Here is a 13,525-nt window from a genome sequence, read left to right on the forward strand (position 1 = left end):
TGTGACACCCGTTTACAAGACGGGTCAGAGGGAGGATCCGGGGAACTACAGGCCTGTCAGCTTGACCTCAGTACCAGGGAAGATTATGGAACGGTTTGTCTTAAGAGCACTCACATGGCAAGTCCAGGATAAGAAGGGGATCAGGCCCAGTCAGCATGAGTTTATGAAAGACAGGTCCTGCTTGACCAACCTGATCTCCTTTTATGACCAGGTGACCCGCCTAGTGGATGAGGGAAAGGTTGTGGATGTTATCTACCTCAACTTCAGCAAGGCCTTTGACACTGTCTCTCATGGCATACTCCTTGAGAAACTGGCATCTCATGGCCTGTATGGGTGCATTCTTCACTAGGTGAAAAAACAGCTGGATGGACGAGCCCAGAGGGTTGTGGTGAATGGAGTTAAATACTGTTGGCGGCAGGTCACAAATGGTGTTCCCCAGGGCTCAGTGGTGGGCCCTGTTCTGTTTAATATCTTTATCGATGATTTGGATGAGGGGATTGAGTGCACCCTCAGCAAGTTTGCAGACGACACCAAGCTGGGAGGGAGGGTCGATCTACTTGAGGGTAGAGAGGGTCTACAAAGAGATCTAGACAGGCTGGATCGATGAGCTGAGGCCAGTCGTATGAAGTTCAGTAAGGCCAAGTGCCAGGTCCTCCACTTCGGTCACGGCAACCCCATGCAGTGCTACAGGCTTGGGGAAGAGTGGCCGGAAAGCTGCCCGGCAGAGAAAGACATGGGGGTGCTGGTTGACAGCTGGCTGAATGTGTGCCCAGGTGGCCAAGAAGGCCAACAGCATCCTGGCCTGTATCAGAAATAGTGTGGCCAGCAGGAGCAGGGAGGTGGTTGTTCCCCTGTACTCAGCACTGGTGAGGCCGCACCTCGAGTGCTGTGTTCAGTTTTAGGCCCCTCACTACAAGACATTGAGGTGCTGGAGCGCGTTCAGAGGAGGGCAACCGAGTGGGTGAGGGGCCTGGAGCACAAGTCTTATGAGAAGCACCTGAAGGAACTGGGGCTGTTTAGTCTAGAAGAGAGGAGGATGAGGGGAGACCTTATTGCTCTCTACAACTACCTGAAAGGAGGTTGTAGTGAGGTGGGTGCTCGTCTCTTCTGTCAGGTGGCTGGAGATAGGACAAGAGGAAATGGGCTCAAGTTGAGGCAAGGGAGATTTAGGTTATATATTAGGAAAAAAATTTTTACTGAGAGGATTGTCAAACATTGGAATGTCCTACCCAGGGAGTGGTGGAGTCACCATCCCTGGAGATATTCAAAAAGCATGTAGACAAGGCACATCAGGACAGGGTTTAGTGGGCATGGTTGATGGTTGGACTCGATGATCTTAAAGGTCTTTTCCAAGCTAAATGATTCTATGATTCTATGCTTCCTCTTAACAAAACAACTTATTCCCATTCAAGGAAAAAAAACCCAAACAACCAAAAACAAACCAGCTGGTTTTTCTTGCTAGTGTGAAAAGCTAGAACTTCAGTATCCAAACATATGGATAAGAATGACATTGCAAATTAGGGCAAGTGCAACAGCAACCCTTAACCTAAGTGGTCAGGAAGTGTAATTAAACAAGTACAGGCTTTCAATTAGGCTGCTGTTTCATTCTTTGTTACCAAATCCCAATTAAAGTGGCAAGGCAATGATAAATCCAACAGCTACTCATCTTAAGTTTTCAATTAAATATTTCTTCAGTATATATGTATGGCCATAATAGTATCGAAATCAAAAGCAACTGTCCCAGCTGAGTATTCAAGATCTATGTTCAACTTGTTTTGTTGCAGCTTTAGCATTGAAGAAAGGTCAGTGATCTAAACCTTGTCTCTAAATCCATCAAGTGTGTATCAAATACTTTTTTTCACATCCATGTAGTGTAATTTCCTGTATTTTTCCAGCCTTAAAAAACAAAGCAAGCAGAGATGAGAGACAGATTAATTAGTGTGCCACAAACCTTTAACCCTGGAAAGCTTATGACGTAAAGATAAGTATTCCAATTACTTCTGGATCTCGTACTTCTCATCATAACCACTGTAAAACTTGTGTTGTAACAGAGGTCATATCAGAGAAGTTTTTGGTTGCCTACTATATTCCAACCTTTTCTTTGCCATAAAACATGAGTAGTGTTTTTAGCATTCTCCAGCAAAACAGTACTTCCTACGTTTTAGTGGATTTATTTCAAACTGCACTCTCAAAGTATGGTTCCTCTGTTCCTTCTGGTGTTCCAAATGTAAATAATCCAGGGTCCCAACTCAAAGACCCTGTGTTAGTTTTACTTTTCCCATAGGTATTATCTACCATACTGCTGTTTCAACTCTGTTAGACACAAAAACTGCTTTTATCTACCAAAAACTGATGCAAAAGATTAAGTTTCAGAGACCATATTGAGATGATGATCTCTTCAACTTGATCATACATTCACTACATACCTGCCCATTTCTTTATTTTTTTATTTCATTTGACATGGTGAAAGAACCGTTTCTTTGACAAGGTCTAATTTAGATCATTATGCAAAGGCTAATTAAAAACCAAAAACCTTAAAAAGCATTCTGAGCAGGCTCTCTACATTATATTATAGCCTATATGTTCCAGGTATTTGTTAAACAAGCTCTTACTCTTCTACAAATATTTCTCTCAGCTAATTGGGATACATATTCAAGATTTTTCTTTTCACAACTTTGATTTAAAGACACATGAGCTTTCTTTCACATCCATCAGCACTGAAAGTATCACAATGATACTTCTATTAGCTATCTCTACTGTTCTTCTGTCACCTTCAGCTTCCATTTTTCCACTTTTCAAGGAAATGACTCTCCTATCATCATTCTAATTTCTAACTTAAAATATGACAATTGCGATGTATTGTTTTATTTTATCTTTGCTAAAATTTTGTTAATTGAACTTTACTGACAAAGTGAAGTTTTCATGATGCTTGTCAAAATTCATACTCAGAAAAAGGACATCCAGACTTGACATGCAGACAACCAATGCATCACCATCACATCATCACTTCAAAACTTCAGCATGAAGACTAGAACCAAAAAGGCACCCTTCTATCCTTAATATATTTGTTATACTCAGCAATTTGCAACAATTGTAAACACCTACCTAAATTTCTAACTCTTGAACTTGGGGATGGTTTGAAGGCCTGAAGATAGTAACAGGACCATACAATACAATCTTTTTCTGGAAAACATTTTAGTAGGTCTATCTTCCCTTTTTTATTTTTTATTTCCCCCTTCTTCCCAAAATTGAAAAGTAGTTTTGTAAAACTGTAAACTTGATTCTTACCCATGGCAAACCAACTCAGTGTTTCTATTTGAAAAACAGAATTGAGGTTAATATGATTTCCCCCCCCCTCCCCGGACATGTAAAGACATGGACTTAGAATCACTTGAAGTGTCCACTTCAGGAAACCTAGGCCACAGATTGCCACGTTTTGCAAGGATATGCCACGGAAAATATCTCGCCATTTGCAGTTACAGCATACTACACCATGCTGTCCCTGAAGTCTTCCACTGGCAGGAGACAGATCACTGTATATTCATAAAATTCACAAAAATTACAGTAAACCAGTAACATGACTATAACCAGATTACTACAGTCTGCCTATCATTCAGAGATAGTAATACACTCATGTATCATGAATTAAAAAGAAAAAAAAATTAATGCATCTTCCTTAATTATAACCTATCTTCAAATTTCACTGTAAATCAAGTTCTGAACTTATAAGCAAACACTGGGTTAAGTAATAGGTATTATTTTCCTAAAACAATTGTATTTTAAGAACTATATAAATTCACCAACCTATGTTAGATATCATCTTTGACCAGCATAATTATTTTTTTAAAAAAGTTATTCCCTTGCAGAATATGTAAAAACTGTACCTGTGTTGAACATTTCCAGCATGAATGGCTTCTGGTGGAACTCTCCATGGACAGCTTACTCTTCCTCCAGGAAGACGTTTGAAATCAAACTGGCAGCAGATTTTTGGATCTGGACCACAAGTATGAGGAACATCATAGCTATAGAAAGGCATCATATGACAAAGGATATCTGTACTGGATCCCAAATCTGGAATTAAATACATAGAGCACACCTTTAAAATAAATGCTCTCAGATTTGCCAAAACTAAACCAGTTCCATGTTCTTAATCCAAGAATTGTACTAAAAAAATCAGATCAAGACAATTCCTTGCTTTGAATATCCATACCTGGAGTCTACTTTTGTATGTACCTTACGTATAAAGAGGCTAAAAAAGAGAGGTTCAACCAAGATTGGAATGTTCCAATTAAGCACCAGCTGATTGGGAAAGACAGAAGCAAAATGTTAGGGTTTTTTTTTAACCCATATAAACCTCATTATTTCCAGAATTTTAGAGGTGAACAAAACAAATTTTTATACTTTGAGTGAATCAAAACCACCCCACCCCCCAAAAAAACCCCAACAAAAAACAACAAATTACCACCCTGCTGTCATTACCTCATTAGCACAACATTTGAATTGGTTGGCTTTAGCAATATCTTAATTTCTTTAACACATAACTTTAGTACATAAACAGCATGTTTCTGCGTACTTGTAGATAGATTCTGTGTGCTTGTACATGGAATTCTATGCCCTTCTGAGACCATCTTTGCAATCCTAGCTTTTCCATCCAGTCAGTCCACTCCCTAAAGCTTAACCCACCAGGAGCAGAGATCTACACACACCTTTGTCAAGTGTTTCAAAATTTATCTTTAAAGAGAACCTGAAGTTCTCATAGAACTTAAGAGAACCGTAAGTTTAGTCATCTGGTAAAACCCCTAAATGCTGATTGCATATTTCCAGCACTGACGACTTAAAGTCATTTTACATTGAAAAAAAGGGATTAATGTTATGGATGTGCCACAGAACCTGGCTCCTAAGTATGTCAACAACACATGTGAAAATACTGCAGAACCTTAACAGCGTAAGTCTTCACAGTTCCAATTTAGACCTTTTGTTTAAAACCCCCTATTTTACTACTACTTACTTATTACTATAAAGGTAATATTCCATAAATATATGCATTTACTTTTCAGCTACCAGAGTTCTCTTTATCGCAGGTACCACGTCTACATATTATGCCAGCTGAGCATGCAGTAATCCTTCATATGTAATCTGTTTTGAAAAGCCTTCTTTTGAAGCCCAAACACCAGACCATATCATACATGTGATTTATGTATGCAACCATTAAGGAAAAATGCCTGTCAATTAATGATTGCGTACACTGAGTGGTATACACCAGCAGTCCAAGAAAAATCTCTGAAGTGTCAGTATCTGACAAATTCTTGCACAGTGGTGTGTTTTCCTAAAGTCGTTTACTTGTGCAGAAGATTGCTTACTCTGAATACTCTCCTTCCTACAATTTCCAAGTAAAAACACAGAGGAACTAAAAAGCTTCAAAATCACCACCACCTTTCAACACTAAGTTCTACATATGTTTGTTTGACGTCATATTGATAAAGTAGTAACATATTAGCTTACTTTAAAAAACAGAAAGACCAAAACCTCAACTATATATTTTCATCATAGACCTTATTGTAATGCTGGTACAGTACAAAGCAAAATGAAATATTCATACAGAAATGTACATTCATTTACAGACACATCAGTTTGCTAAAGTATAATCACTACATTACTGAAGAAAACTTTCATACTCCATATTGTATAAACAATATCAAAAAGCAATTATATTTATTCTAAGAGTAAGGTTTTTGATGAGAATTTCATTGCAAATTAAAAGGATGAAATGTTTTTAATTTATTTTTCTGTCTAATGATAACCTGCAAATTTCAGGTCCACAGAAAACTACTGTACCTAATGACACTAATTTGTCACAGCAGCTGAGGAAAACTGGTTGCTTGGAAGTTTCTCCCTTAGTAAGAATATAAACAAGACAGACCTCTCCATCTTCAAATATTCACTTTTGGCATTTTTTATTTTTTGTTTCTCTCCAAGAGAAATGTTCCTCCTCCTCCACTTTATTTCCACATAGTAGGAGTGGGAAGAAGAAAACAAAGACATGAGAAAAGGAAAAAGAATACTCTACCCCATTTACTTTTTTTATATATACTTGTAAGGAATGCAGGAGAAGGGAAATAAGGTAAAGTAAAAGCACAAATGAAAGTGAAGAAACAGGAATATCAGAGCTAAAATATCAATAATACAGTTTTTATATTTAACCCCTTTCCTAAGACACAGGTACTCACATTTCCTGTTACTAAGTAAAAAAAAAAAAAAAAAAATCCCCAAAACTTACCCTCGATGACTTTTTTTAACAGAACTGCAAACCTAACATTTTCAAGTCTAGACTTCTCTAATTAATCTGTTCTGTAAAGATTTCCACAGTATTTATTCAAGTTCTCGCCATATTTTATCTGTGTAAATTAACAAAATAAATTGACATAAAGGGAAAAAAACCATACCCCAGTTCTGTCTCCAAAAAAATTCCAGTGTCTTCTGCATTGCAAAATGTTTTTTAACTGAGTAATGAACTCTTTGTATAAGCATATTGGAAAATCCTGTGCGTTTCAGAAGGTAGGCCATTGTTGGTGAATGCCCAAAAGGATCAATTGCCCAACCAGACTTTGGTTTTACTCCTGTTGACAAAAGAAAAAAGTAAAAAGGGAAGTTTTATTTCTCACTCAAAGAAAGCTACACCAATATAATTTAAATCAAAGCACTAAAGATAAAATTTCCAAGAAGATATAGAAATACATATATATATATATATAGCTGAGTATTAAGCCTCCTGCAGAACACGCCCTGGAATTAACAAGCTAGAATTAAACAGACAAACAATTAACACACACAAAAAAAAAATCAAATGTCTTGGAGACAAGGCATTCCAACTACATAAAAAACCCGAGATTGGTATTTTACATTGTTACACTATCTCAATTGTGTGTCAAACATCTTTACATGGAATTACAATGAAACATATTCTTTTTTCACTTTAAGTAGTTTAGACATAATTGGAAAGGAAAGCTGAAAAAAATGAACAGTTGGAGATGGAATGATGCTGTGGCTTGTTGAATTTTCACTGTAATTTAAATAATGTTAACCTTTGTTGGCTTTGGAACTAACTTTTCTTTTTATTTATTTGGTTAGCAATCATTAGAATCATGTCGATTAATACTGTCTTTTCACTGAACTTCATACTAGCAAATAAAGAAGCTGTATCTAACTCTTGTTTAACTGAATCTTCAACGTAATTCCTTAGGCACATTTTTACTGTCTTACCAAAAAAACAGCAGGGAATGCATTACCCTTTTATTAGGCCTTCCCTCCCCCTATCACTTAATTGTGTCAAGCTGTGTTTATGGAAATTGCAATCTAAGAAAAACATGGTGAAACAGCTTTTCAAAATAATTTCAGTTAATTGGATGAAGTAATGTTAACTTGATATTAAAAGCACTGTAGAAATATTTTCTATGTAGAAAGGGTTATCTCTACTTATAGAGCATTATCTCTACTTACAGAACTAAACAAAAAAATCCTCCCAAAGCCACCAAAACAGTTCAGCCAATATTACTGCAGTCAATAATTCCTCAAAGTTTCAAAAGTGGATGTGTCAGCCTTTTCTTTTTTTTTTGTGAAATATGAACAATTCTAACATTACAATGCATTTAAGTTTTATTACTACTACTACTGCTACAACAACTACTACTAGATTTCACATTTACTTTTTTGAAAGACTTGCATAAGAGAACCTAATGAATACGCAGCCTACAGAATAGATCCAAACACAACAGGAATATAAATTTTTAAGTCATTTTAAGGCCTTTGTCGTGATTTTCAAAAGACAGAAATAGCAATAGGAAACTGTGATACCAGAGACACATGATCTACAATTCAGCATGCTCTAATGTTACATTTTGTTATGCTAATATACTATACACATCTTTCATTGATCAAGACAAAATGTTATGACATAAAATTGTTTAAATACACTTCATCCAGGAACTTCTATCTGCAAACACTAATTGCAAATACTTAACTCAATCCTATAGCGTCCAGTAAGTGGCTGATTTAATGTTTCAGGAAAGCAGAGTAAAGAGAGCCTTCTAAGCACCTCAGAAGTACAAAACCAAAAGTATTTTCTAATTTACTTCCTGTATTAACACAGTTAAATTTTAGATCAAGCTACATACCAAGGTTCTTTTCTAGCCATTGATGTCCTTCTATCAGTTGGTCAATTAAAGCAAAATAATGAGGAGAGGCTTCATCAGGCATGACCCATCCTCCTGTTACTATTTCAAATTGTCCATCTTTTATTAATCTGAAAAATACGTAAACTGTGTTCAGAATCTTGTATATGAAAATACACTCTTAAAAATCAATTTCTGAATACCCAATAAGTGTTTACCAGGGACACGATATCAAAAGCTGAATTCCTTGTGCTGCTTCCATCACTGGACTACGTTTCTTTAATCAAACAGGGAAAGAATGAATAGATGAACAGTGAAATTTTTAATGCCTCTGTGCAATGAAAACTACCAACTCTACTACATGTGCCATAAACCTTGATTTATTTTTTTTAAATCAGGGAGAAGCCTAGTTCCTGCATGGATTACAAAAATAAAAGTGTGTGTTCCACAATACTGAAGGCCAGCTGAGTGAGATGCCTAGACATTGCACATTTCAAGCACTACTAATACCTCCCTGTCTTTGATCTACCATTGCTTTTGTTGTTTTAGAGGGGTGATAGAGCTTTGAAGTTTATTGTATCTATAAAGACTTGAGACCATCTCACTGATTAAAATGCCTTCTTGAAACAGATCCCAGGATGGTCCAGTCTCTCTATTAACATATCAGTGAATATAATGATCATGCTTCCAGCATCAGGTGGTCCCTACAGTTAAATAATTTCAGCACTTACACTGTACACTAGCATATAACAGTTTAATGAATTCAAGAAAGAAATGTATTAAGTTTATCAAAACTTAGTCACATTATAGATAATGCTCACAAAATCAATGAAAAACATACAGCAAAAATAATCTCCAGTGCAGCTTCTCTAAGTCTTACACCAGTTTAAATACCCGATTCCCCTGAAGAAAGAATCCCGTTCCCTAGTGACTATCATTTACAGTTTATTGTGTTCCAAGGGATCTTTTTAATCTCAAAAATCAACAGCTGTGCTATAATACTCATGCATTGTATATAAATTTTTAAATAGATAATTTTCTATGTCATTCCCAAGATTTCCAGCATTACCTAACCTTTGCAGCTGTGAGGGCCTCATAGCCTTAACATATACTGCAACCCATGCATCTTGAAGGGGGACATGAGAAGGAGGGCTTCACAGAGATGAGCTAAGAACTGTTGGACCCTGTCTTAAAGCTAACTAAAAAACCAAACCAAACCAAAAAAAAAAAAAAAAAAAAAAAAACAAACTTTTTTAAAACTCCAAGCTAGAACCTCACTTCAAGTTTATCCAAGCAGCATGCTTTCTTGTCTCAATGTCTAGGGAATCCTTTTACTTCTGTATTACATTTTGACTTATTATTTTAAAAAGAACTAAGAGCAAGGGTGTAGATTATGTACTACCTTACCGTTTAAGCAGCTGCATGTTTATAAAAAATACACATATTCAAAAACAAAAAAATTCATTTCATAATTGTGTTATAACTGAAGAAAACATTAGCATATATAATTAGCTAATATGAAAGATTATTTTTATTCCAATGTCAATACTTCAATGTGACTTCAAATAAAGCTTATAATCACAACTCTATTGCAATTTGAATGACATCTTCATTGTAGTACACTGAAACTTTTAACCAATTTTTTCAGCAACTCAGTAATTCACCTTTACTCCTCTAAGCGGATTTTTATTTTGCAACGGAAAAAAAATAATGAACCAAGCCCAGAAAATCAGGACTTGAGTAGTCAATTATTCTAGCAATTCTGCATAGCAACAAGTGAAATCTCAAGTTTACAGTGTAGCCAAATATACAAACTCTCAGAACATGCCACATGGAAGAAAATAAATAGATCAGTGTTCAAACCTTTTAACGGCATCCTTTTTTTGGCTATCTATTCCATCCCACCATTTTGAAAAGTAAGAAATCTCAGACCACATAAATTTTCTTCGGTTGTCTTCTTGCAGTTTTATAACCATATTATTTAAGATATGCTGTGTCTGATCTCTGAAGTAATCATCAAAAGTCTTCAGCCAACCTAAGAAAAGGGAAATATGAAATTTAAGGTGCTTTCAACAGTGTTAGAGAGCTGCCTTCTTCCCACTCCCTCTAAAAAGTTAAGTGAAGCATTTTCTTTAAAAGTTGACACTACATGCTGTGGATAGTTTGAAGTGCTAAACTCTCCAGGAGTTTCTTTTCACAAAGTTTAGATGTTTTATTTCCTGAACATACAAATATATGGAATATTAGGCTTTCTACTTTGAACAGAATACACAGATTTAAAAAATGGTGGAATTTTTTTTTATTTAAGCACCAATTAAGTAGTTGAAAAGGAAGATGTACATATCTGCAAATTGATCTTCTTTGATAACTTCCATTAGGTTTCCTCAACTCTCACATCAGGACTGTAGCATCTACTACAAGATCATCTTCCCAGCTGAAGCTCTATTCCCAACACACACACACCCAACACCCCCTAATCCTCCACTCAATATCTTATATCTTCTTTCAAGTCATAAAGCACCCCATCACCCTACTTTATGTAAAACAACTGCATGAAAATCCTTACTAGCAGCATCTTACACCTACTGCCTGAGGAGACAATTAAGAGCCACTAATGGTATCCCACAGACATTGACGGTAAAGAAGGGGGACAAACAAAGCAGCATTAAGCCCTGCACCACATGTTCAGCAACGTTTATGAATGAGAGGTTTGTTAGCAATGACTGAGAAAAGAAATATGTTGTAGCTGCATCCCTCATTAGAAAAGATATCAGTGAGATGCAGAGTAAACGAAAAACCAAATTAAACCACATACTCAGACCTCACAGTGCAGAGTCTTCCATGAAATTCTTTAACCTCTTCCTAAAACCTTGCATGAGAACCATGCATCTTCCTTCCCAGAACCTGGAAGGGGTCTGTTCTTTTTGTAATTGTAACTGGGAAAAAGCAGAAGATAAACCTGTCTACTTAATACAAAAGTGGTATATTCCTACTCTTCATACCAGCTCTTGTCATATATGAGCACTTTCATTTAAGTGCTTCCAAAAATGACTCAGCAGTAGAGTTTTAGGAAGTATCATATACAACAGAGTAACTACTGAAGAATGCAAGTGATGTTATGAATTATGTTATGAATGCATCCGCATTTTAAGATTTCCTGAAAGCTGCCACACAATGTGAGGATTGTACTCCAGGCAAATACAATTTAGTGACTCCACTCCGATTTACTAGTTCTGTTCTGCAGAGGCACTGCCATTCTAGCACAATGCCAGTCTGCTTATAAGAAGATACAGGATTAGGCTGTTCTGGAATTAAGTAATATTGTTTCGAGTCAGATATATAAATGCAGAAAATTTTAGTATTAAAAAAATAATTTTTAAGTCCAATAAAAGAAAACCACTATATTATTGAATAGAGTCAATATTAATTCATAAATATTTTAAGGCTAAAAAATAAATTACATTCATCTATGAAGGACCGAGAGACAGTGAGAGACTGGCAGCCGTTTTGTCTCAAACAACAAAGCAGGTAGCTGCAAGCAGCCAAAACAGGACATGCCCAGCAAAGGTGGGGTAGCGAACTGTTTCTAGGAAGTTTTCTAGCGGTTGCACTTCGGACGTTTTGTCACAGGTTCAGATTTTTGCCATGGGCCCTTACCACAGCACTTGTGTAAACAAGTTAAATGGAATAACGGGGCATCAGCGACACACCCCCACACCGCCCCCAGCCCCCCAATAACTTTCGAGAAAACCCCACAACGCATGCAGGAAGGGCTCTTGGATGAGGGTATAAAGGGGGATGGGGTGGGGGGTGGAGACCAACCCCAGAGGTGCCCCCGCTGCCTGAGGAATCCAGACAGCTACTACTGAGACTCCTTCGCTGGATACAAGGGTGGTGATACTTGCCTCTCCTTTTTTCTCTTTATTCTCTCTCTTACCTCTTTTCTTCCTCCTACCTTGCTGTTAGGAATACTTTACTATGGTGTCAAGTTTCTTATCTGAAATATCTGCTACGCCAAATTTAGCCACATTTATGTTTTATTTGACGTTGACTTATAACACATTTCGAGCATTTAGGAGCCATTGTCGTAACTCCTGCCCTGGGATTTGCCAAGGAAAACGGAGTGTTAAAATTTACGCTGTCCCTCATGAGTCACTTTTGTGACTCCTTCATGTGGCAATGGACTATCTAAAAGATCACCTCCCCCAAGCCCACCGACTGGGACCGAACAGCATCTTAGGTAGAAATGCAGAGTTAATGTAGTTTGACAATATACACATTCTTTCCCAGTTCACATCAAACTGTTAATTACATTTCAAATAAAGAATCTTGTAATTAGGAGTAGCCACTAGACACTGGCGCACTCTTACTTCGGTTGCACTACTTTTAGGTTGCACTCTCACTTTGTAAAGATCAAAATTTAATAAAGTATTCAGAAACAAAAACACCACAAATTTCTAAAAAACTCCCTTTTTTACTTTGCAAATGAGGAAATAAAACTATAACACTCCAGAGGAAAAGTGCTAGCTTAGTAACTTGGTTTTTTTCTTCTCAAACAGACATTTAGCATCTAAAAGAATCATCACACCTGACAAAAGTTTCCGTACAGATAGAACCCTAGGGTCTAATCTAATCTATCTTAAAGAGGAAAAATACATTTTGTTAAGACAGTTAATATGAGGGCTAAAAATCTAAACATAAAACACACTTTCTTTAGAGGTGTGGAAACAGCCTAATACAAAAAAGTTGACAGTAAATTACTGTTACACAATAGTTCCATGAAGACTGAAACCAGAAAAGTGATGAATAAGCAGAATTTATTTTCCTTTTGTGCTGTTCTTAAACAAAATTTGTTGTGATCTCTGCCTATTTCAGTAAGTGTTTTTTTTAATGGAAGCTATCACTCGAATTGAGATCACATAACCAATTAATCTTTTTCAATACTCATTTACTTTTCAACAAATCAAAGAACTATTTTACTGATATTTACATAAAAAGATCCACATGTAGCAGACTACACATTCACAAATTTTTACCCGGAATTTCTTCTGCAAGAGACAGTATCATGCTAGCACACAACTAACAGAGGATGAGCTAAAACTATCCTATGTTTTTCCTACACAGAAATATATCATCATAATAAACTATTTTAGCATATTTTTACATTGCAGCAATAGAAGCAAACTTACACTGAATTAGTCGTCTTAATCATTCTTGAAAAACTTAACAAACCAACCTAAATAAAGAAGCACAGAGCTAAATGACAAAGCAGCTGGCATAAGAATACATTATGATGTAGGAAAAGCAGTGTTACAATTAGGGGTCATTTTGGTTTAATGTAATTCAGTTTGTTAAGC

General features: G+C 36.4%; 1 protein-coding gene across 2 annotated transcripts in view; it reads right to left on the bottom strand.

The window, feature by feature from the left end:
* Positions 1-13,525, bottom strand: part of MAN2A1 (mannosidase alpha class 2A member 1) — a 129,573-nt gene that overhangs the window by 79,059 nt on the left and 36,989 nt on the right. For both annotated transcript variants that reach the window (XM_049795609.1, XM_049795610.1), the window contains exons 4-7: positions 10,032-10,203; positions 8,172-8,299; positions 6,444-6,617; positions 3,885-4,071 (exon numbers count right to left, since the gene is read on the bottom strand). In XM_049795609.1, coding sequence (XP_049651566.1) covers positions 3,885-4,071; positions 6,444-6,617; positions 8,172-8,299; positions 10,032-10,203 — 661 coding nt within the window. The remainder of the gene's footprint in view (positions 1-3,884; positions 4,072-6,443; positions 6,618-8,171; positions 8,300-10,031; positions 10,204-13,525) is intronic.

The sequence above is a fragment of the Accipiter gentilis genome, chromosome Z, assembly GCF_929443795.1.
Source record: "Accipiter gentilis chromosome Z, bAccGen1.1, whole genome shotgun sequence".
NCBI lineage: Eukaryota > Metazoa > Chordata > Aves > Accipitriformes > Accipitridae > Astur > Astur gentilis.